This window comes from Lepisma saccharinum, chromosome 21 (assembly GCF_977018435.1).
Source record: "Lepisma saccharinum chromosome 21, izLepSacc3.1, whole genome shotgun sequence".
In the NCBI taxonomy this organism is placed as follows: domain Eukaryota; kingdom Metazoa; phylum Arthropoda; class Insecta; order Zygentoma; family Lepismatidae; genus Lepisma; species Lepisma saccharinum.
Window position 1 is genome coordinate 30376777 of NC_139249.1, and position 23682 is coordinate 30400458.

The 23682-nt window shown below is 34.7% G+C and overlaps 1 protein-coding gene across 7 annotated transcripts in view; it reads right to left on the reverse strand.

Annotated features, from left to right (window-relative positions):
- Cul1 (cullin 1) overlaps window positions 1-23681 on the reverse strand; it is a 39430-nt gene extending 15749 nt beyond the window's left edge. Inside the window, exons 1-12 of one of the 7 annotated variants that reach the window (XM_083143067.1) lie at window positions 23651-23681; window positions 21398-21564; window positions 18958-19120; window positions 14576-14685; window positions 12211-12319; window positions 10926-11025; window positions 8818-8972; window positions 7609-7902; window positions 4154-4417; window positions 2853-3032; window positions 1794-1943; window positions 199-317 (exon numbers count right to left, since the gene is read on the reverse strand). In XM_083143067.1, the coding sequence (XP_082999193.1) occupies window positions 199-317; window positions 1794-1943; window positions 2853-3032; window positions 4154-4417; window positions 7609-7902; window positions 8818-8972; window positions 10926-11025; window positions 12211-12319; window positions 14576-14685; window positions 18958-19120; window positions 21398-21537 (1784 nt within the window). In that variant the 5' untranslated portion in view covers window positions 21538-21564; window positions 23651-23681. The other 6 variants (XM_083143061.1, XM_083143064.1, XM_083143065.1 and 3 more) reach the window with 6 other exon arrangements.
- Window position 23682: the final 1 nt, after the last annotated feature.

Below are 23682 nucleotides of genomic sequence, written 5' to 3' on the forward strand. Positions count from 1 at the left end.
ACATTCAAAACCCTGGAAGGAATTCTTATGGATCACCCTATACATGTAAGCAAATTACTAACTTTATCTGCAAGACTTACTTACAATGGTTCTATTAATTTCAGTGGCCTCGTGTGCCAGTGTGCCATACCCTGCAAATTTACTACAGGCAAATCTAACAAGGAAGCCATATCACATGTAAAGTAAGACAAATCTTACCGGTTCTTGAAGCAATTCGTTAAGAGTTCTCCTTTGGACATGTTATATAGCCAATTCAGTTTCCTACCACTATGCTGGCCACTGTAGAATCCATTGAATCGATGCACGCTTTTTTCAAGCTGTAATTAAGAAAAGCACCAAGTTAACATTACCACAAAATCAATACAGGATTCAATTATTCTTTGCAAACATAACAGAATTATTGCTTTATTTATTCTTTTGCTTATATCTAAACATTGCTGTTATTTAATGATAAGAAAAATCTGCACTTTTCATTGATTGAAATTAGAGTTGATTAACAATTAAAATGATGATAATTACATCAAAATTAATAACAAAAAATATCCTTGTTAAGAGATATCATGCTGTTTATTTGTATTGTGTGGTTTTTAACAAGAATGTTACTGGCACATGGCATAAGAAGTTTAAAATGTCAAATAACAAATATCTTCATATGAAGATTCTAAGTTTAAAATTATGAACAAAAATTCTAGATGGTAAAATCATTTTTCATAAAGTTAAAAAAATAATAACCTCTCCAGTTTTCATTAAAAAAAAAACTATCCATGTTTCTTTTTCATGCAAAATTTTGTATTTATTACAGAATTACCACAAAAACTTCACACATTTTGCATGTAAAGAGATGATTAACACACTTACAATGAATACCTAGTAACACTTATTCAATGTGCATAGTGCCTCAATCAAGAAATGGTAGAGAAAATATGCAACCAATCTTTCATAATTTCATTCAAGGTATATCTGCTATTGAGAAGTGTCCCACACTGCTGAAAAAAAGCTTAGAATGTTATGAAAACTCTACTTGGATTATAAAAAATTATCATGTGTTTAAATGTTTTATTAATAACATCTATGCATAACACACAATGAAATGACTAAGAACTTTAATTTTATAAACATGATCTTGCAATTTTTTCCAAGTTTTAATAAAAAAATTTATTATGGATGTAAATTTCACATATTTCTTTCAGGTGTCTGTAAAAGTTAACAAAATGGTCCTTGTTGAAATATTTTTGATTAGATCTAAATGGTTTAAAATAATTAGATTTCTTCTACAAACACATTATTGAAAAACTTGTCAACTTTTGGGATTTTTGGGAAAAGTGTTTTCCATCATGGTTTTATTGTATATGATTACACGAAACGATGTAAAATGAACTGCAAAATGCAAAATAAACTCATAAACACAAAATTTAGAGTTTATTTACCAGCACAACACTTTCTGAAGTCTGAATTATCCTGCGAGTTACACAAATCACGGAAAATTTATTAATTCTGCTCTAAATATTTGAGAAGTAAGAATGGACTGCTTTATATGAGAATAAACCTAATACTCTGATAGCTACATAAAATGTACTATTAGAAGGGAAATGTTTACTTTGTGTAATAAGTGTGATTTTTAAAATCAAATTTAGGGTAATGTTGATCACTTTTAACACTGAAATGCCATTTCATGTACCACTTTTTGTACCAAAATGTGCCCAGTTTTTGAATTGAAATCTTGATCTATTATTTATCATAAATATGTGGCTCTAACAATAATTGGTGTGCATTTATATATAAATATAACTTACCTCCGTAGGCAAGGAAAAAGAAAAGGACTGCTGGAAGGGCCATGAACCTGATGAAAGAACTTGTATACTAAAGTCTATGTCCAATGTGTCATTAGAATTAACTAGATGTTTCCGGAATTGCTCGTTTAGATCCTTCGACACACCAATGTCCTGAAAAAACAAAGCAGATATATTCTAAAAGAACTGTTCGAATACAGGTGTACTGTATTTGAAATTTCTGATCGTAATCTTAGGCTATTCTGATTAAATACACAACAGATGATAATGAAATGGCCAAAACAATAATTATAATAAATACAGTGGAACCTCGATTTTACGTTTTCCAAGGGACCAAACTGGAAAAACTTAATATGCAGGAAAATGTAAAATCGAGGAAAATTTCTTAACATTTTGCTACGTTGGGACCATGAAGATTGAATGTATAATGCAGGAATATATATAAAATAGAGGAACTTCAAATCAGGGTTACACTGTAGTAATACTGTAAATCTGAAGCATTACGGAATCACCTGCCTATGAAAAATGAATTACTGGATAAATGATATACTTGAAAACCAGAAAAGAACATAAAACATAGTGTAGAATCAAAAGTTTTCTATTGTCAATCTATATCAGCTGGGAAGGACCCAAATTATACTGTGTTTAGAACTCCTTGTGAATAATCATATGCTATATATAGCACGTCCCAGCTAGCCTGCCATTGCACTTTAACACATATTATGTCCTAGCTTCACAAGAATGCCATTTTTGGAAATGTAAGACTTGCTACATTATCTAAAAGGTTCAAGAAACATATTTTTATTTTCAATTTAAGAGAGAAACTGTTCACTGTTTGGTGGAAATATCGCACACCATTTTCCAGTGTGAAGCTCAGGACAACCAAGTGACAAATGAAATTCTCTTGGAATATATTCACAGCATAAATCTCATATGTTCCACTACACAATGCTGTAACTTAAATCTTTATTTAGAAACATCAATAATAATACAAATGATTCAATGAATAAATAAAAAGCAGTCACTGTGATGTCCCTGATTTCAAACGTCAATTCAACCCACCTGGAACATTCGTTGAAGCTTAGACGTATACTCAAAGCCGCAAGCCTGTTTTAATTTTGAGATCATGGAGGCTTCAGCGTCATCACTGGCAGACATGTGTTGGACCAATCTCTTTGCCAGCATTTTGCTGTAGAATTTCTGGAACACATCCTTATCTTCTATGTACTTGAACACAACCATCTGGAATGAAAAGCACATTGAACCATACTCAATAATTAAATGCTAATATATCTTCTGCTGGGACAAGGTCTTCAGAAGCCCCTTACTTGAGCTTCAAAATATAAGTTTATGCCTCAGTAAGCTTGTGTGAGGAGCTAAGCTAGAGATCGTGAAGGAGTAAATTCCAGGTTTGCAGAAATGTGGCAAGCTACCAACGACAGATTCAATTTCTTATGGTAATTCCTAGGGGCATGCATATTTCGTTTTTGACGAAAACACGAAATGTGAAATAACACATTTTAATGTTAATTTTTCACGTTTCTGGAAGGTGCGAGATGCATTTTCCTAACCTGTTTTGTCACGAAATGATGCGAAATGAACTGCAAAATGCGAAACAGTCTTAAACACGGAATTTAGAGTTTATTTACAGACTCAACACTTTCTGATGTTTGAATTATCCTGAGAGTTATGCAATTCATGGAAAATTGAATAATTCTGCTGTAAATATTTGAGAAGCAAGAATGGATCCCTTTATACAGGAATAAACTTAATACTCTGGTAACTACATAAATGAGCTATTAGAAGGGTTATGTTTATTTTGTAATAAGTACAATTTTTAAATCAAATTTTGGATTATGTTCACAATTTTAAAACCAAAATGACATTTTATATAACGCTTTTGATCTGTTTCTTCACCGCTATAACACCAAAATTTTATTTTATTTACCAGTTTTGAACCCAAAATTGAAGACTGTTTTTGTACCGAAATTTTGCTTTCTTATTTACCAAAAATATGTGCCTCTAGTAAGGGCCTAAGTGGTTAAACCTGGAGAAGTATAGGTTGCAGATAATGTTATGCCATTTCAGTTTCAAATGATTAAGTTTTCTTGAAAATAGTCACTGTGAAAAGCACGAAGATCAGGATGAATAAGGATATGATGAAATTGATGAATGGACACTAACAAAGAACATTCATACGTAAGTTAGGATTCAAACCTTGGACCCCTGGCATCGTAGCTTGCTGTGATAACCACTCCACCATGGAGGTCAGCTATAATTACGAAAAATATTACTTATCATTTCTAAAACCTATGGTAATAAAAAAATTGTGACCACATCATACCACTTAAAAAAATACTCACCACTTGATTCAATGTGTCTTCAAGCTCAGCCTCCTCAGGGTTCTTGCTGCTCTTCTTTAATAAAATATCACAATACTTTGCTAGCAACTCAGGGGATTTGGAAGAACTATTGGCTTGTTTCGTCACAGCATTACTGTTAATGAAACGTCCACATGCCTTGTCAAGTGCAGCCACGAATCCAGAGTCATTGTTGAATGCTGTTAACACCAAAGCATTGTACTTTTTATGGACTTCTAAAATAGTATTTACATATACCTTTGGATCCTGAAAGAGCATATATAAATATTTTAGGACAATAATACAAGTAAATGAATCTCTTGACAGTACTTTCATTGTTCTTTTATGTCACACAAGTATGTTATATTGTGTGCATGCTGTTATATGACACGAAAGAAGAACTTTTGTACAAGAGATAATTTTAGCTGCACTTAAGCAAATAATATAACACAATTTACAGGTTTGTTTCTGTACTGGTAAAATCTGAACAGGACTTGGGCATGCATGTTTCATTTCTCACTAAATAACTGCCTCAATAAGGGTGAATGTTTCAATGTTTAAAATTATGATAGCATCAGCACAATGGCTATTTGCATCCATCACGAATGCAGGGACTAGCCCTTAACAGAAACAAGATGGTGGCCAGGGCTCTTACATGAAAATATAATACAGTACAGTCTCGTTTATCCGACATACCACCGGGGAAAAAAAATCATCAATCGGGAACAAGAACTACAAGTTGCGAGCGTGAGTATAGTGTATTTTTAGTTTCTCTGACTCTAATTAATTTTTTTTATATTGTTGTAAAACATGACTACTGTATTAGATTCGTAATGTGTAAAATTATAACATTAGTTTGACATTTAATAGGTTTTTTCTTAACACTCCCTATTATCCGACATTTTTGCTTATGCGACGTTCTGCCGGCCAGTTTATGTCAGATAAGCGAGACTCTACTGTATGTGCTTTTACAATTTATTCATTAAAGCTGCTACAGAGATAAATTCCTTATCACTGACTGAAAGCACGAAATACGAAGGCATCCAAATACAACCTATACTAGTTGTGGGTTCCGATGCCAGGGCCGCAATAGTCTTCATGCATGCAGTTCCAGGACATACAATGTCAAGAGAGGTAATGCTTTTGAATTCCTTCCTAGAAGGTGGCCCCTTGCAACCCTGAATGACTACAACCAGGCTTTTATAACAAGCAAAATACAAACACTGCCGTCTCACTTGGGATTTAGTCATGAAAAAACATATTTACACTTGTATAAGCCACATTTCTTTTTAATTTAACAACAAAACTGAACTGGAAAAATGGTGTGAAGCTCTTATTTCAGATTACAAAAAAATATTTATTTATAAAACAACATATTCTTCATTTACACTACAAATCTTGTGAAAACCAATATTTTCAATTGACTTATTGTGCATCAGCTGAATCTTCATTGTCAAGTCTAAATTGAGTCTTCAGAGAGGAGATGCATGTGTTTCACTGAAGAGAGAACTCAAGACGTAATGATTGAGAATATAACACCATTTAAACCCTTTGGTTCCACCATGTACCATTAGAGTGGTGGGTGTGAGTTTAGGAATTTGCAAGGTTGCAATATTTCTCAAAAAAAATGTTTCTTATTTCAGCCTTGAGCAAAATTAGGGGAAAACTATTTTCTTCAAAGGGCGCTATCAAAAAACAGGATGGAGGTGGTTTCCTATTTGCAATAATGTAGTAGTTCTTTCAAACAGACTTTTCTCCAAGATAGTGCTAATGGTGTTTCGTTTTGTGTACAGCCTGCTGTCAGATGGGCAGCAAAATTCCATAAATTGTACACTAGAGAAAAATGAGCTGTGTAAAGTACAAATCCTATTGCTAACACACGTGACAAGTGGCAAAAATATAGTTTAAATAAGGATTAAGGGGGAAAGATTGTTTTCATTTATATTCTTTGGTATTTCTAAAAATTAAAAATACAAAATTATTTATTACTTACGTAAAGTGAGTATTTATTTTGTACACCGACAACACTTTAAGAATTACAAAAGAGAGTGAATGAAAAAGGAAGATAATGAGGAAAGGAAGAAAGGGGTATATAAGATTAAATGTCAATGCAATAAAGAGTATATAGGACAAACAGGTAGAAGCATGGGCATAGGTTGGAAGGAACATGATAAAGATATAAGGGGGACCGGACTATCAGAGCACTATAGAGGAATGACACCAAATAGAGGAACGAGAAATTATAAGGGAAGAGGAAAAATTGCTTAGGAGGAATGTCTACGAGGTCTCGTACATTTGTAAAAATAGAGAGAATAAACTTAACAGAGAAGATGGTGTTATAGACGAACTATGGATTGAAATGCTCAAAAAATGGGAGAAACGGGAATACGAGAAAATTGGATTCCAGGTGAGCTCTAATGTAATACGCGAAGCCCAAGTTACATGCAATTTTGATCTTGAAATGTCATAATGAAGAGAAGAAATGAAGGGGCATTGAAGAGGAGGGGAGAATCAACTCGCCTGTGACCTCAGGCATACGATAAGAAAAGCACAGGCAGTCCGAATGAGAATAGTGCGATAAGAGGGCATCTTTTCTTTTTTTAAAAAAAGTTTTAACTTGCACGAGGGTCTTTTAGTGGAAGGTTTTATAGTGATTATTTTAATAACAATAAGTATGGGGCCAGCTAATGTTTTAGCATTTTCCAAATATTTTTCCTTTACCATATGACACCTAATCCTTTCCATGACGAGAGTAAGAATTGACGTGGCTATGGCAATATTCAGATAGCTGAAATATAGGACCTGAAGAAGGAAACAGTGGTTCCTGAAACGTTGTCGGTGTACAAAATAAATACCCACTTTACGTAAGTAATAAATAATTTTGTATTTTTAATTTTTAGAAATACCAAAGAATATATATAAATAGTGACTAAGTCGCACAAACCTGAAATATGTTTTCATTTGCATGGAAGACAGTTCGTCTGAGCTACGACTGCTGTGATTTCAGTGACGAGTAGTATTTATGTTTTCGGAGAAAAGCCATGAAAATGACATTTTTAAAGTTACATGTTGTTTGGAAAGAAAAAAGGTGAAAAATTCAGTAGGGGTACTGACGTTGTAGCAAAAGCAGCAGAGGTTTTTAATTTGTGATTTACCATTGCTTTTCTGCCACATTCGGCTAATCGTGGAAATGAGGATGAGTGATGATATAATGAAATTGATGAAGGGGCACTCACAAAGAAAACCGAGCATCCAAACCTGGGACCCCTGGCATTGTAGCATGATGTGCTAACAACTCTGCCATGCAAGTCGGCAGTTGGAGAGGAGCAGGCAGTCATAACACCTACATGAAACTGGATCTGTTGGACTTAGTACTTTCACAATCTATGAGCATGAAATATATGGAAGCAAACAACGAACAGAGAAACAAAAATTAAAGGTTCCGTTATGATACTTACGTTACCTGCAGCTTCACCACACTTTTCTATAGCTGCCAAACCTTGATTGCAGATGTGGCTTTCCAACAAATTCCGAAGTTCACCTAGTCCATCTGGTATTCTAGCAACCAGCTGATACATTCGTCCCAAATCCTCATTCTTATCATCATTTAACAGATTCTGGAATTCTGAATGGAAAATCTCTAAATGTTTTTCAATTAGCACCTTTTCACAAGTCTTTGCAAGTTTTTCGAGCGTTGTTTCATGTAAGTACACCTGCACTCTTTTCTGCTCCTCAAGTAACCTGTGTTCAGCCTGATTTGAAAAAGAAGAAAATCACATGAGGAGCACAGAGGATATAAAAGAACTTAAGGAAACTTCTGAAAATTATGGATAAAACTCAGTGGAACCAAGCCTATCAAAATGCCATAGGGATGAAGTAAATCCTGTATGCTGTTTACGGGTGTATTAATTGTAACTGTACCCTGCAAAATATATATGCCCTTATCCCTAGTGTTGCCACAACTAGCAAGCATAGCTTCCCTTTTAAAGGTGTAAAATTTCCCTCTCTCATTTATGTTTCCCATTATGTAAAAAAAAACCTTTATCAAGTATTAATAATAACAGTTTTACTATTACCAGCAATGACAAAATCATTACTAACTCCACTGACTATTAGGTTTGATTGAATGGACGAACATAAAAAGGGAACAACAGATACTGAAGATAATTGTTAGCAACTTATACACTTGGCTAAAAATTTACAAAATATGAACATTCGCAAACATAAACACGGGTCACTCCCTGTTGAATAAACATGCTTTTGAACCTTACAATACCAATTTTGTGATTTATTTGCTTGAAAGTACCCATGGAGTGAACCAAAACTGCAAATTTCTGAATTTTTGGCACCAATAGTTTCACTGTTACTGACTACGGTTCAATATTGCAAAAGTTCTGAGAAAAATTGTCATAACTTCAAAACTATTGAATGTACAGTGTCATTTTAAAGCTATTGATTTAGACTACTATTTGACACCAACAATGAACCCAAAAATATTTCACTTTTGAAAAACTAAAAACATTCATTTTAATTTTCTTCAAATATTTCTCACATATCTCAAGATATATAACAAAAATCTGTGTCAGCTCTGCATTAACCAAAATACATATGAATGCCTTTACAAAATGATATGATAATGTCTAAATGGTGCAGTATATCATAAATACCTTCTTCATATACTCTGTTACAGGATTTTGTCTCAAGAAGTCTATGCTCTCTCTTGTGTAGAACCTCTCAGTGTCTTCTAAGAACACATTCTCAAAGGAATCCTTATATACAGAAAGATTTTGTCCTTTGGCACCTGGATCATCTTCGTTGAGACCTTCCAAGAAAAAGGGAAGAACGATGGTGTAAGTGAAGATATGGATTGAGTGCTTGAACACAAAATTTCCCTTCCATTTTCACATGTTAACGGTAAGTGACAGTTTTGCACCAGGTGTGGATTTATTACATTCTCGTCAGAATGTGCACTGCTGCTTTAAAAAACTCAAACTACATACGAGAGTATGAATTTCTCCCTATGTTGCTAGTGGAAGTGATTTTTTAAGTTCATTATTAAGCAAGATACGATTTGTAAAACATATGATGAATAAGTGTATACATAATCTCATGTATTCTTAATGGAGAATCAACTTCAACATACAGCTAATCAAACGGAAGTTTCATCTTTTCTTCTGACAACTGAAATCTTCAAGGATAGTTCTTTCCATTGATACGTTTTGCTACACCATCGAGAGTTTGATATTCACAAGAGAACAAATAAAATAATACTCCCATACATGTAATGCTGTTTTCTCCTTCTCCTACAATCATCCAGCACACACACCTCTCTTTCCTCAGCTTACCATGGGGAAAGGTCGGTGGGGGAGGAGCAGTTATAGTCATCACAGCTGGCTAGACACAAACTGTTTCTCCTGCCCTTAATGAAAATTGTTGTTGCTCTTGCACTGTAAATTACATATATTAAAGTGAGACTTCTGTTTCTTCTAATAAACTTCTACTAAAACGTCTTAAATTTGGTTGAAGCTCACTTCGTTCCCAACATCCGGTGACTTGGGGGACCCTTCCTGGAAGCAAGGCAATCACTGGTCATCAGGCAGAATAGTACTGCCTTGAGGAACATGCATGTTTCACTTGATCTAGTTTATTTTACATTGCTTCTGCAAAATCTCAAGATGAGGATGAATGATGAAATTAATGAAGGGACCAAGCCCAGGCTGGGATTTGAGATTGGGACTCTTAGCATTGCAGAGTGATGTGCTAACCACTCTACAAGGTGATCGTCACCAACATGCATGTAGCAACTGCAGAGATAACGTCTGTAAAGGGTTTTGGCATAACATAATGTGACCAGGCATCAAGGAGTACCATGTACTCTGTCCCTTTGCTCCAGAGAGGACATTCCATTTATGCATATTAACATAAATGGTTTTGAACAGAGAATGAAATTAATCATCTCTTTCAGCAAATATATTAGAGATGGGACCGATTAATCGGTACTCTATCGGTATTGGGCGATATAGGCATATCGATGTATCGGTAAAATTACCGATTATTTTACCGATCAGATACATCGATTATTATCTGATAATTTAGTGCAAAATTCTGCCATTTTGTTGTAATTTTTATGGATAATCTCCATGCCCTACTTTCTAAAAAAGTAAATGTCTAAATATGCAATTTCTTTTGCATTGCATTCACCTTGAACTATACATTTATTAAAGAGGTCAGTGAACTTTTCAGATTCTGCAAGGACCATTTCTAATTTTATATCAGATCGGTAGAATATCGGTGATAGGTAGCGGTAAATTTTATATCTGTACTTTATCGGTATCGGCCAAAATTTCATATCGGTGCATCGCTAAAATATATCATTCATTGATTTGTTGTTTTAAGTCCACTTTGTGCACAGTAAGGCTAATCGAGACTGGACCTACAGTTTTAAAGTGGGATCCGAACCACTTGTGCCTCTACCGGGTATCGAACCCGGGACCCCTTGATTAAAAACAAATATATCATGAAAGTCACCCTTAGAGTAATGTACTTCATTAAATTTATCCAGTTATAACCATGATCATTCTGAATTATCCACATTATAACTCTAGTCTAGTGTGTAATGTAACACCCAAAAAATAAGCACTAAACACTTCAACACAGGGATTGTTTTATGCACAAGTTAGTCAAGAATATGATTCAAGACAGGAAATAGATGCTAACGTCATCAGATATTTGTGTCTTGCATAAAAATTATATTAAAAGAATCTCATGTGCCTACCTAATTCTACGTAGCAGTTTATAACTCCACTAACAAGCCTTGTGTTTATTGTTTCACCATTCCTTTCCCTTTCTATTAGAACCAATACTGCATTAGTGACCTGTATAATGAAACAAAAGTTATTGTTAGTGTTTAAAACAGAAATAAATACACTAATGCCTTATGTACATTAGCTTGGGTGCTTATTTTGTGTGTGGGGAAATGAAGAGAATTCACTCAAGACTTCTGCTAAAGGGTAAAAAATTCACAGAACATTTAAAAATACTAATGAGGAAAAAGTAAGGAGATCAAGTGTTAAATTCAAGTGATTAGTATATATTTGTACAAAACAATGATGTGCATATAAATTGGTACTTAATCATTACATAAGATATAATGATTGTGGCTTCTTCATGAAAGTGGGCAAGAATTAGGATAAAACACTGTAGCCTGAGAGAATCTTTTCATCATTCATCATCAGAAACAGTTCAAGACTTACTTACTATAAGAGCAAGATTGCTACAAGGTTAAAAAGGCAGTCAGAAGTTAAAATGAAACAGCTGCTCTGTTTCAGTTGCTCACCACACATGAAAGGATGCACGATGTTTCTGAATACCTTTTTTAAACCTTAAAACAACCTATCTTCCATAATGATTAAAATAAATCTTGCCTGCCTGGTATGTCAAAAAAGTGAACACTACCTTGTGGTTTACAATGGACCTACACATATGTATGTACATTTTAGTTCAACATTCTCTAATAAAGATATTTTAAGCTTCCAGTAATACTGTGGCAGGTCAATGGGCCTAAGCATCGATAAAAAAATCCACTTGTAATTTGTTACGTGCACATCCTGTTGGATTTTTAGTACTCTTCAAGAAGAAGTATTACAGGATGGTGTTAAAGACAGTATTCCATTCCATGATTCTCTTCCTGTGTTTATTTACTGTCTGATTTTCCTTCATTTTCTTCAATTTCCAAAAGAGAAAAGATTCAAGACCATATTTTCAGAATTTTACTTGTAGTATTCTGAAAATGGAATTTTTTTCCATTCGATGATATAATATCCTATTGGTGGTGTCGCATTTTCTATGAGAATACTTACCCTCATTCTGGACTGCTTTTTCAACTACATGACCAATCTATATATTAACAAGTGAAAAATTAGCAATTTCAAGACTCAAAATAAAGTTTAAAAAAATCCTTATAACTGCCTTTTCCATAGATTTTTATTCAATTATAAAAAAATTTAACACATTCCAGTTTACAAAATTAAACTTTGTCAGATGATTGGACTTACACTTACCTGTTTATTTAGATGCATAAAGAGATTATCTCTCCACGTTACCAAAGCCAGCTGGTATATTTCATATATTCCTTTCCTTCCTTCATCACATTCTCGTCTGACCCAATGCCTGAAAATAGTCAAATGTTGTTAACCTCAAGAAAATGAATTCTTCCCACAGAGTACAATAGATATTATTACAAAACATAATTCCAATTCTTCAAAATACCAGTTGGATTTCATTAATATAAATTATCTGGTTTCCATATAGACAGCTTTTTCACATATTTTATTGAACACAAAACTAATATTTGATGAAGATTAAGATATGCTTTCATAACTGTGGAAAAATACTTAAGGTAAAAAAATATTCTACAATGTACCTCTAGATTATATTGAATAGTACATATATTGAACTATTCCACACCATGGCCGTGCAGTCTAATGTGGGCATCATGCTTTGGGCTCCAGCTATGGGAGCCATGCAAGTTTGAGTCTCCTGGGGGATGCAGTACAACTTTCCTCTTGAGATTTCTGTCTGTATGGGACTGGTGGGCACCCACCATCATGAGGAAATTGGAGAGCTACGAATGGGTAATGTAACCTGGTCATGGAAACGTACAATGACTGGGGGTTTGTCGTGCTGACCACACGTCATTCGTTGGATATTCTCCCATCTTGACAGGCGAGAGAGTTAGGCTGGCAGTTGGTAAGCAGGCCCTGGCCCTCCCGGGCTGTTATTATGCCACAGGTTATTATTTACATATTACCCCTAAATGTATATGATAAAAGAACCTCAAACAGCATTTCATGAAACCTTCGCAACAGGGATGCATGAAACTATTCCTAAGCAACCAAATACCAGTTTTCAACATGGTACATTCAAGTATATAACCTTCTCAGATACCCTGTATTTTTAAAGTAATTCTTCCGTTATATCCTTTCATTCTAGCGTGAGTCTGCCATGTTGACTCGCATGAAGTTATGTAATATTTGCAATATCAAACTGCAGTAACAGACAATGACTCCCGGATGGAATCTAAAGCTTGGGACCAATTTCAACGTATTTTAAATCATGGCATTGAGTATCGCTTTTGAACAAAATAATGCTATTCTTTCCATTAACTTTTGATGTTTTATTTTCACTGAGAAGTCATCATATATCCACCAAAATGCAGTAATGGAAACAAAAAGAAATATCACAATTTGCAGTCATTAGAAAAAAATGTATAGACTTTACAAACAATTTTTTCTTAAAAACTGACAAATTACAAACTAAGACAAAAAAAAATATTTTCTATTGACCATCTTCCACACCTTTTTAACATAAACTCCCAAAACTGTGGATGATTTATTAGAAAGCATAAAACACAGTTATTAGATGAAAGTTCAGTAATTTTGCAAACTACTTCGTTCTTATTTTCACAAAATTTTCCACACAATGAAGAAAACTGAATTGCTTCTATGTTCAAACAAATTTAAAAACTATTTCAAAACTCACGTTACCGCTCATTAAACAGAAAATTATCCTAGTGTTTGCTAGTAAGAAATATCAACGAATCATTCAAGCATGTACATAAATTTATCGTATATAATGAACTTAGTTGGAATTTAACTAAATACCTTGTGAATTATCTTTTGGTATTTCTGCAGTGAACATGTAGTGAACAAGAGTTTATTTAATAGTTGATAACTTCTGGAAATTTTTATGATTGCAAAAGTGAATAATATTAGGGAAACTCTTCTAAGCACTCTCATGCTATTCTTTTCTGGGTCATTTTAAATAACTAAAAATGAATAGAAATCGGGATGCAGCCAATTTAAATACCGTTTTAGTACTACAAATTGATATCATCCACTAACAATATGCACAAAATGATCTGCACCAGTAGATGCCCTGTTTTGCAAATGCAATGGAACCTCACCTTTAATCAGGGGACCAATGTGAAGAAACTTAAAATGGAAGAAAATTGTATAATATTTTGACCTATCGGGGTCATGGAAACTCAATATACAATGCAGAAAAATGTAAGGTTCTGGTACACCCTTAAAACTTCCACCCTCACTTTTGCTGCATCATAAACCACAACTTGATTGACTGAGTTGAGGTTTGAAGACCACTTCATGCACAGTAAGGCTAATCAGGACTGGGCCTTCAGTTTAAAGTGGGATCCGAACCATAAAGTGCCTCCACTGGGTATATAACCTGGGACCTCTTGATTACAAGGTGAAGATGTTACCACCATGCGATTGGGGAGGACTGGTAAACAACTGCTGATGCCACTAGATGTAAATTTCTCTGAATATAGGCCAAAATCAAACACTTCTACCTGCCCAAGCTGCAAAATATAACCACACCAAATGAAACAATGAGAAAATTTCTAACCTGTTCAAGTAAGCACACACTCCATTCAACACCTTTGAACTGAACTGGTATTCCTCCCAATTCTTCGTGTAAAACTGAAGAACATATTCATCCATTAAATCAAGTCCTCCCTAGAATTATTAAAGCACTCAGTTAAATTAAAACATTTACTTAAAAAATGCATGGGCAACAATGTGTAATGGACTTGTCACATCACAAAACTTTACTTCAATAAAACAGCTTTGCATACAATAATTGTATAAGATTATCTTTTTGGTTGCTTCATTTAATGGGAGTTGGTTAGTTCAGGGGCACATGTGGCCCAGATAAAAATTAAGTAAAATTCCACATTATCAAAGTCACAGGTTTGATGTCCAGTCAGTGCTCAAAGTGAGTGGGAATACATGTAATGGTATACCCAGCTAGCAGTGAAACAGCAGCAGTCTAATTCTGGAAGAGGGGGGGGAGGGAGGGAGGGAGAGAGAGATAGAGATAGATAGAGAGAGTGAGTGTGTGTGTCCATCCAAGTGTCTAGTTTCAATATTACGTGGAACCTCAATTTTACATTTCTTCAGGTGGCCAAGCTGAAAAAATTTAAAATGCGGGAAAATGTAAAAATCGAGGAACATTTTATTACATTTTGCTACATTGGGACAATCAAGATTGAATGTATAATGCAGGAAAATGTAAAATCTGGTTCCACTGTATATTTATGAATATATCCCCGCACACCCTACAAAGTATGTAAATAATTTACAGGCATGGCAAACTGTACACATGAATTGATGATGAGTTAAAGTAAAATCAGTATTTGCATTGATTTGTTTGCAACAATGAAGTCAGGAGAATGTTTATGCTTATACAAAATAATATTTTAGGAAAATAAAATATTTTTAATAAGTCTCCAGTTGCAAGTTTTTACAAAGGAACATGACACCAAATGCAGAACATCAGAAAACTTCAACTTAGTCCCATCACATAATTTGCTGTGTGTGCTAGATGCTGCAAAATCATAGCTTTGTAATTGACACTGACGAAATAGCTCCATTTAATTAGTTGCACTTTTGACACCTGGTGTTCCCAGTGTAAAGCTGGTGCAAAGAAATTCTGTTCACCGTAACAGGCTCTGTCTGTATGCAAGAATAGCAGTGTTCAATCTCAGAAGATTCAACAAATGCTTGTCTGTTGCTTGCAATGTTCATTTGATTGGTTGGCACGTACCATGTGACAGTACAGAGCACTACAGCTCTAGAAGGCATGCAAATGGTGCAGACACCAAATCAACGCCATTGATGCCTTGGTGTTGCACTTTGCAACACACATGAGTACAAAGAGTCGAAAGTGCAGCAAACTAGACTGGGCCAATAAAGGTTGTGATATGAAGCAACGTGTGTAAGAAAAATGTGACTGCAATGTGCAATAGCATCTGAAGTAGAGTTTATTCTTATCAGAATTGCTGGTGTCTCACTGGATGCCACATGGAAACTTTAGTGTCTTGCCACTAGCGTGTTCTTAAGGTGAGTAAAATAACTGGATTCCCCAGTTCATTTGTTTGAATCATGTTTTGTGAAATAAGGATTTTTTTTCCACCGACATCAATAAATAATATTCTCTACTTCCTATTTGAAATTAAACCAAAACGAATGTGACAAACACCAGTATCTTTATGGATGTCTATATTCCCTAGAATTTTCAAGTTTGTGACTAAAAGAAACACATTAGTTTAACTGCGATGAGCTCCAAAGCTAAAGGTCCTGGATTCAAATCCAGGCTAAGAGATTCTTTAGGGTTGTTCTCTCCTGAATTTCATCAGGAATTCACATGTAATCAATCCATGTAACAAAGTAGACAAAGTATAAAACTGATTGGCCATAAAAATGTAAATGAAATTACTTAATGACCAATCATCAAAATATGTAAGAGTCGATACTTATTTTTAAAAAAATTAAGATAACGTCCAAATTTTCCATCGAATGTATCAGCACCAGAATTGATAGTTGCAAAAAAAAAAAAAAAAAAAAAAAAAAAAAAAAAAAAAAAAAAAAAAAAACACCTGATAGAGATATTTGTATGGGTGCCAAACTAAAAATTACCGCCGCAACTCCTTATTTTGAACGTTAATTGCATGAATTTACTGCCATATTTTTAATGCATTAGTCAAAACAGTAGAATTTGCTAAATGCTCATATTGCTGCCCTATTCTTTACATACCCCCCAAAAGTATTTAAGGCACAAGTTCGAATGAGTAATTCTGGTATCATTACGATACATCTGTTTTTCCTAAAAAGGATACGACTTCACACCACAAAACACACAAAGAATTTCTATCAGAACATACAATCTTTAACATGGAGTTGCCCACTGAATGCTCAAGATCTACAATCGAAGCTTTTTAGCACGAGATGAGCTGGCATGGGCAAAGTGGCCTTGAGAGGGAGAAAAGTGAGACCTTCCTACATTTGCAACTCCATGTCTAAGTTAACTCCAAACTGTTGGACTATTTAATTTTTATGAATGAACATTAGCCAAGTAAGTTCTTAAAAGTTCGCATAACAACGGTTAATAACTATTAGGGATGGGATAGATTAATCTGTACTCTATCGGTATTGGCTGATATAGGAATATCAGAGTATCGGTAAAATTAGATTATTTTACCAATCCGATACATCTATAAATATCTCATAATTCGGAGCAATATTCTGCAATTTTGTTATAATTTTTATGGATAATCTCCATGCACTACTTTTTAAAAAGGTAAATGTCTAAATATGTAACTTCCTTTGCACTGCAGTCAACTTGAAACACACATTTATTACGGGCAACGAACCATTCAGGTTCTTCAAGGACCATTTGGAATTTTATATGGGATCGGTAGAATATCGGTTATCAGTATTCATAAATTCCGGCCGCTACCGATAACACTGCACAACAAATTTGAAGACATTTTCTGACCTTTAGATGATATCATGCGATTTGGACTAAACAAAGGATACAGAATTGAAGTGTGAAAACCATATGCTTCTATCACGCATCATTTTTATTGGACAGCCACCTGATGCATTGCTACAAGTATGTGTGAAAGGCATATTACAATACACCCTACAGTAAGAGAAAACAGTAACAATACCTACAAGCATGACGTTGTGGAGCATCCCTGATGATAGATAGTCAGCAAGCATACTGCCATTTCAAACGTGTTCTGAAGCACTTTTCAAACACAGCAATGTCTTGGTGGAACCTTTCCCCATGTCATCACTGAGTTCTCCCAGGTTTTGCAGGAAAAAGCCCACACGTGAGTCCAGAAAGTGTAATTTGAGTAACATGTGGCACCCCATGACATGAAATCAGTGAACCATGTCACCAGGACATTAGATCACACCAACTTGATTTCCTGCCATGCTGCTTTGCTGGGTCAGAAAGTGTAGAATCAAATGCACCATCATGAAGAACGGTTCTAATTTGTGTGTTAATAAACACACCTTCCATAACCTTTGCCTCGCTTAAGCGTGGGAATTTCGTCCAGAGGTACCTGAAAGCTTGTCCTTCTCGGCCTAGTGCTTTGATGAAAATTTTCATCAAACCAAGCTTGATTAGTAATGGGGCAGAAAGACATTCTGATCGATTGATTGTATTAAAATTCTTGGTTACAACGGCACGTGTGGCCATTTTGTACCCTTCAATATAAAAGCTAAAATCATTTGATAAAACACTGTCATTATCTCCCAACAGGGATGAGAAACAGCTGGTGAGATTAGAAGTTTGCCGGAGAAAAGCAAAATCGGCACATTCAATAAGAATATGTAGAATACTTAAAACGACATTACAAATACAGCACATGGAGACCCTTGCAGCAAGTGACCATGGGTTAGACGGCTGTGTCAAATACACAGTCAAATAAGAACTTCTTGACTAGAGAGAAAGGGAGGAACGCCATGCACCTATGGTGAGCTTAATCGAGTGAAGCTTCTTCCTTGTTGCCACATCCCACATTTTGGGGCTTGTCAATTGGATCTCATGTTATGTTCTTGATGCCTGTCGTGGCGGTCAGTGTTAACGGACATCATAATCATCTCTGTCCCGACGGTCCCACTCACAGAGGAAGCAACAGTATTTCATGTAACCTTCTTGGATATATCTTATCCTGTCATACCAATGTATAAATCATTCTTTGTAACACAGGAGAACACACTTTTGGCTATTTTACCATATGTGTCTTATGTAACTTTCAAATTTTGCATTTTTAGCTAAAGACACGTGATACACAGAAACAACTTGCAAATTCATTTTTGTCAGGCACAAATACATTAGCATCACACATTTTCATTTAAAGAACAAATTTGGCGCACACACAGAGTATGTTGCTCATAAAAATATAAATAAAAAAATAGCAGAAAAAGACATACCTTACGTAAATTACTCAGGTAGGTTCTCAGGAAATCCCTGAGTCTTTTGTAAAGCTCAAGACCCACAAACTGTGCACCACCGCATGTCTGGCCCTTCTTTGACTTTGCAGATGATGTCCTAGTTGCTTGTTGGTGGACACTTGTGCAGTAGTTGTATACATGGCTAAAATTGTGTTAAGGGAACAAATACTATGTTCACTGGGGCATGAAATAATTTTATGCATACATGGGAATGATGTGTTGAGAGAAAACTTACCATGGAAAAAGGCATCCATGTAACTAGTGCACTTTTGCAATATAGTTGCAAAATAAGAGATTAAACCCACTTTTCTTCCTATCACCATGACACTTGCTCTTTGTGGGATTTGCTGAGATCTGACTGCTCTATTTTCACAAAACATTTTTTTTAAAAAATCGCTACAAACACATCTTTATTTGATATGGTGTTTAAGTAAACTTTATGCACAGTAAGGCTAATCGGGAGTGGACCTACAGTTGAAAGTGGGATCCGAACCACTTGTGCCACCCCCGGGTATCGGACCCGGGACACCTGGATTACAAGGCGACGATGCTACCACTGAGCCATCAGGGTGCCCCAAACACATCTTTAATCACAGTAACAATGTACTTACTTGCTTATACACATACACATATAAAAATTTCCCAACAGCAATAAAATATTGCAATGTTCCATGTATCATGCATTAATTAATGTTTGTAACAAAGTAACTGAAATCGGTTTTCCATTCGGGCAGGGTATCTACCAAAATAACAAATCCAAAACTCTTAAATTTTTCTTTCATTTTTTCCACTCTTTCTTAACAATTATGTAAATGCCCTCTACATTGGTATGGGGGGGTGCAAGTGCCTTCTCAAAACTACTGTTGTTGCAAAGTTCCAGCGACATCTGAAAGGAATGAGTCACAGGTGTAGGTTCTAGTGGCAGCAGTAAGGTGGCATTATTTACTGATTAGCTGTCGATACGTAAATCTGTGCAGGTATGCCTATGCCTGCACTTGTCTGTGGGGGGGGGGGGAGAAAACAACTGATGTTGTTTGTAAGAACAATATTCATAATTGGTTTTGTGCGAATTACTCACAGTTGACAAATATTAAAAAATATTTCTATTATGAAAAAACAATAAAAATATCAAATTAAAGGTCACCACTTATGATATTGTGATTGTCCTTCTCTGAAACTCCTCCTTCTTCCACATGGGAGCACCAGCTGATGACAGCACATTTGGCAAGTGGATTTGATTTTATAGTTTTAACCTGTTTTTGTAAATTTTAGTGAAAAATGTAAAGGGGTAAGGATAAATTTTTTAATATGGGAACAAGTTTTATCAAATTTTCTACCTTCATTCCAACCCGCAAAACCTTTTCCTTGAAAGAAAAACTTGACGTGGCATGGTAGTGACACATGCTTAAAATTGCCTGAAGAAGGAGGCAGTTGTACCTCCGAAAGGTAGCAGTTCCAAAGAAGGAGACTCACAATATCGTAAGTAGTGACCTTTTATTTGATATTTTTATTGTTTTTTCATAATATAAATATTTTTTAATATTTGTAAGAGTACGTAAATTTTTATATATTTATCAGATGACTTGTGAAACATTGACTTGAGTCATTAAAATCTGAAGTTGGTTCATTTCTAGATAAGGTAGATGAAATATGGATCTTTCCCCTTGGCTTCAGTACAGAAAGTTAGGTAAGTGGTATTCCTTTGCCAAACTCTATATTCTTATGCTTTGGAACATCTGTCATTGGAATGAACCAATAGAATTTATCTAAAGTCATGTGAATTTATTCACATTCACTTCATTCATGTTGTGGACAGACGATAGGCATTTGCAATACCAAAAGAGTGAAGATAACTTTAATGTGTTAGGTATTCGGAGTAATTTACTGCGGCTCATATGGATATTGCATGCACCTGACCTATTATTGTCACTGGTAATTCAAACACAATGCACCATCGAGCCTCTTTCAGGCACATCAACTTCTCACCATCCATTATGCACATGGCACCACATTTAGGAACAACCATTGGTCTTTATGGATTCTTTCACGCACAAACACCACAATTCGGCATCTGTACCAGCCACCATGAATGGCATGGCTCCTTTCACCAATGCCGTAAAGACAAAGCCCAGCATTCTCGAAGCTATGGGTACTTTTCTGTCCTACGGAAGAGCTATTTCTATACACAGGGATTTCTTCAATTCTTGGAATTATGTCGGTAGTGGCATTCTCTGGGAAAGAGGGTGTGTTGGTGCTGTCATAAAGCATATATAGAACATAATACACAATGTTTAGAAGTTATAGTTCATATAAATCTGTTCCCTATTAATAACAGAATGGCAGAATCTTTCAGGATGTTACAGCTTATTTATACAGTAAGCTTCATTATGTTAGGTATAAATGTTCAAATTAAGGATACGTGTACAATTGCATGTAGCGGGGTTTGGACATAGAATGATGATTGTACACTTTTCTTATTCCTTCTTCTAAATCTCCCCATATCTGGTCCAGATCAATCTGTTTCAGGCCTGGTGGATTTTGGTTCTTTGGTCCAGACATCGTTTATATATATATCCAGACAGTTGCCTGTAAAAAGAAATTAACGTACATGCTACGCTGCAATGTTTTCACACAAGCATGTATCACAAAAGTAAGTACAACAATTATACATATTAAAGAATCATATCAATGTATGTTTGTTTACATCGACTATCAGGATTGAACCTATGATTTCAAGTGTGATCCAAGTGTTTCAAATATGCTCTCCCCAAAGAATTAAATATGGAATATGTTGACTGAAAGGTGAGATCATGAAATTTAAATGCAAATGTTTTCAAAGTAATCTACTAAGTTTTTGTCAGCCCAGAATCTAGTAAATAACTAGCCAACCATTTCAAATTCCCAAATGGCATTCCAAGTAGAAATTATTTCTGACTGGTTACTGTTAACTTTCTGAAGTGAAAACCAGGAGTGCAAATAGTAGTAAATTCTATGTATAAACAGATAGGGAACATGATATATTTGAATGTAGGAAGTTATCCCTTCATTGTTTTTTTTACTTATTAAAATAAAAACCCATTGATCCTCCTATTATAACTCCTATCTCTCTCTCCCAGGTAGAGCCAAAGTGGAAAGACAAGGCCATCTCTGAAATAAATCTTCACCGTAATGAATAAAAACTATAAGCACTTAATATATTGACTTCCATCAAATGTGAGAGGCATGAAATGTCTGGAAAAATTGTACTGGAGAAATGAACACAATAATCAATGAAAAAACAATATATTCATATTGCCCAGAGTTAGCCAGGTCTTATGCTTGTTTCTTTATGTAGTCAATAATTTGCTGTCTCTATGTATTAGAGAAATTTAAAATAATCAAATCAACAAAACAGGTGTTGTAACTAACTTTCAAAGTTTCTTACAAACATATTCTCGCTAGGAAAGAAATCAGAAGAAAAATGAAATCATAATTTGGATATTTTCAGACAAGGTTTTTTTTTCCAAAGCAAATAGCTAGTACATTTTATAGGCTTTTATCATGTTCTTCTCAAGGGCTTGAAATATAATTTTTTGGCACAAAGATCACTTAGGCTATCTAAAGTTTGGCATATGAACTGAAACAACTTTGGCTGTTGATAGCAATGACTCGAACACTAATTACGAAATAAGACATTCCACACAATTTTTACACAATTTCTTAACTGGCACTACATATGTGGCACAATCTGCAAATAATTCAAACCAATAAAATAAGAGAATTTATAAATTCCTCTGGATGATTACTCTGCATCATGCATGCATGGTCTTTAAGATTTATTACAAGAATACTTTTAAACAAGTTATTTACTTTTCAAAGGATTGCATCTCCCATTGTGTGAAACAAAACACAACTGACGATGGAAACTATATAGAAATACACAATACAACAATGCAGAGATCTGCTGAAATTATTTCTAATATTCGACTTCCATCGTAATGTGAAAACTGACCATACTAAGAAAAACTAGAAAATAAAAAGTACTACATTGCTACTAACAGTACCTCAAATGTATAGTACACTTGCTTATGTTTCTAGTTGGCCAGTTCGTTTTAGGCGTTAGGTGCATATTTTATACATTGATAATTATTTTCCATCCTGAAAAAGCTAATGATATATCCCTTTAGAATGTGCATCACATCAAAAATTGTTCTCTCATTATATTTATCTTGATTTCTTACCGAATGGTATAGCTTACAAAATTTCAATACCAAAACATGAAAGTAGTTTCAACACTTAACAACTTAACAAGATAAATCCAAATTTAGCCATGGTTTGTGCATTAAACCGCCTTCCTCTCGTTGTGTTGGTTGAATCAAGATAATGCAGAAAACAATTTTAAGTCTGTTTAGAAGTAATTGCGACTCATATCGAAAACTTAGACAAAAGAAACCAACTTACACATGTCACTATACAGTTCAACAAACAAATGAAAAGTGTTCTTGAACTGTGATCATTACCTTTGAAAATATATTTCTAAAGGTTCAATAGTGCAATAAATAACGTACCTCTAAACAAATAACATAACAATAGATAGTTTTCGTATCCGATAAAGGGAGAAAAACACAGGAATTTAAAATGTTTTGAAAGAAAAACCTATGACCTAAACATACACTTCAATAACTTCACTGACATGAGTGGTCTCTCCTTGACTCGCATGAATCT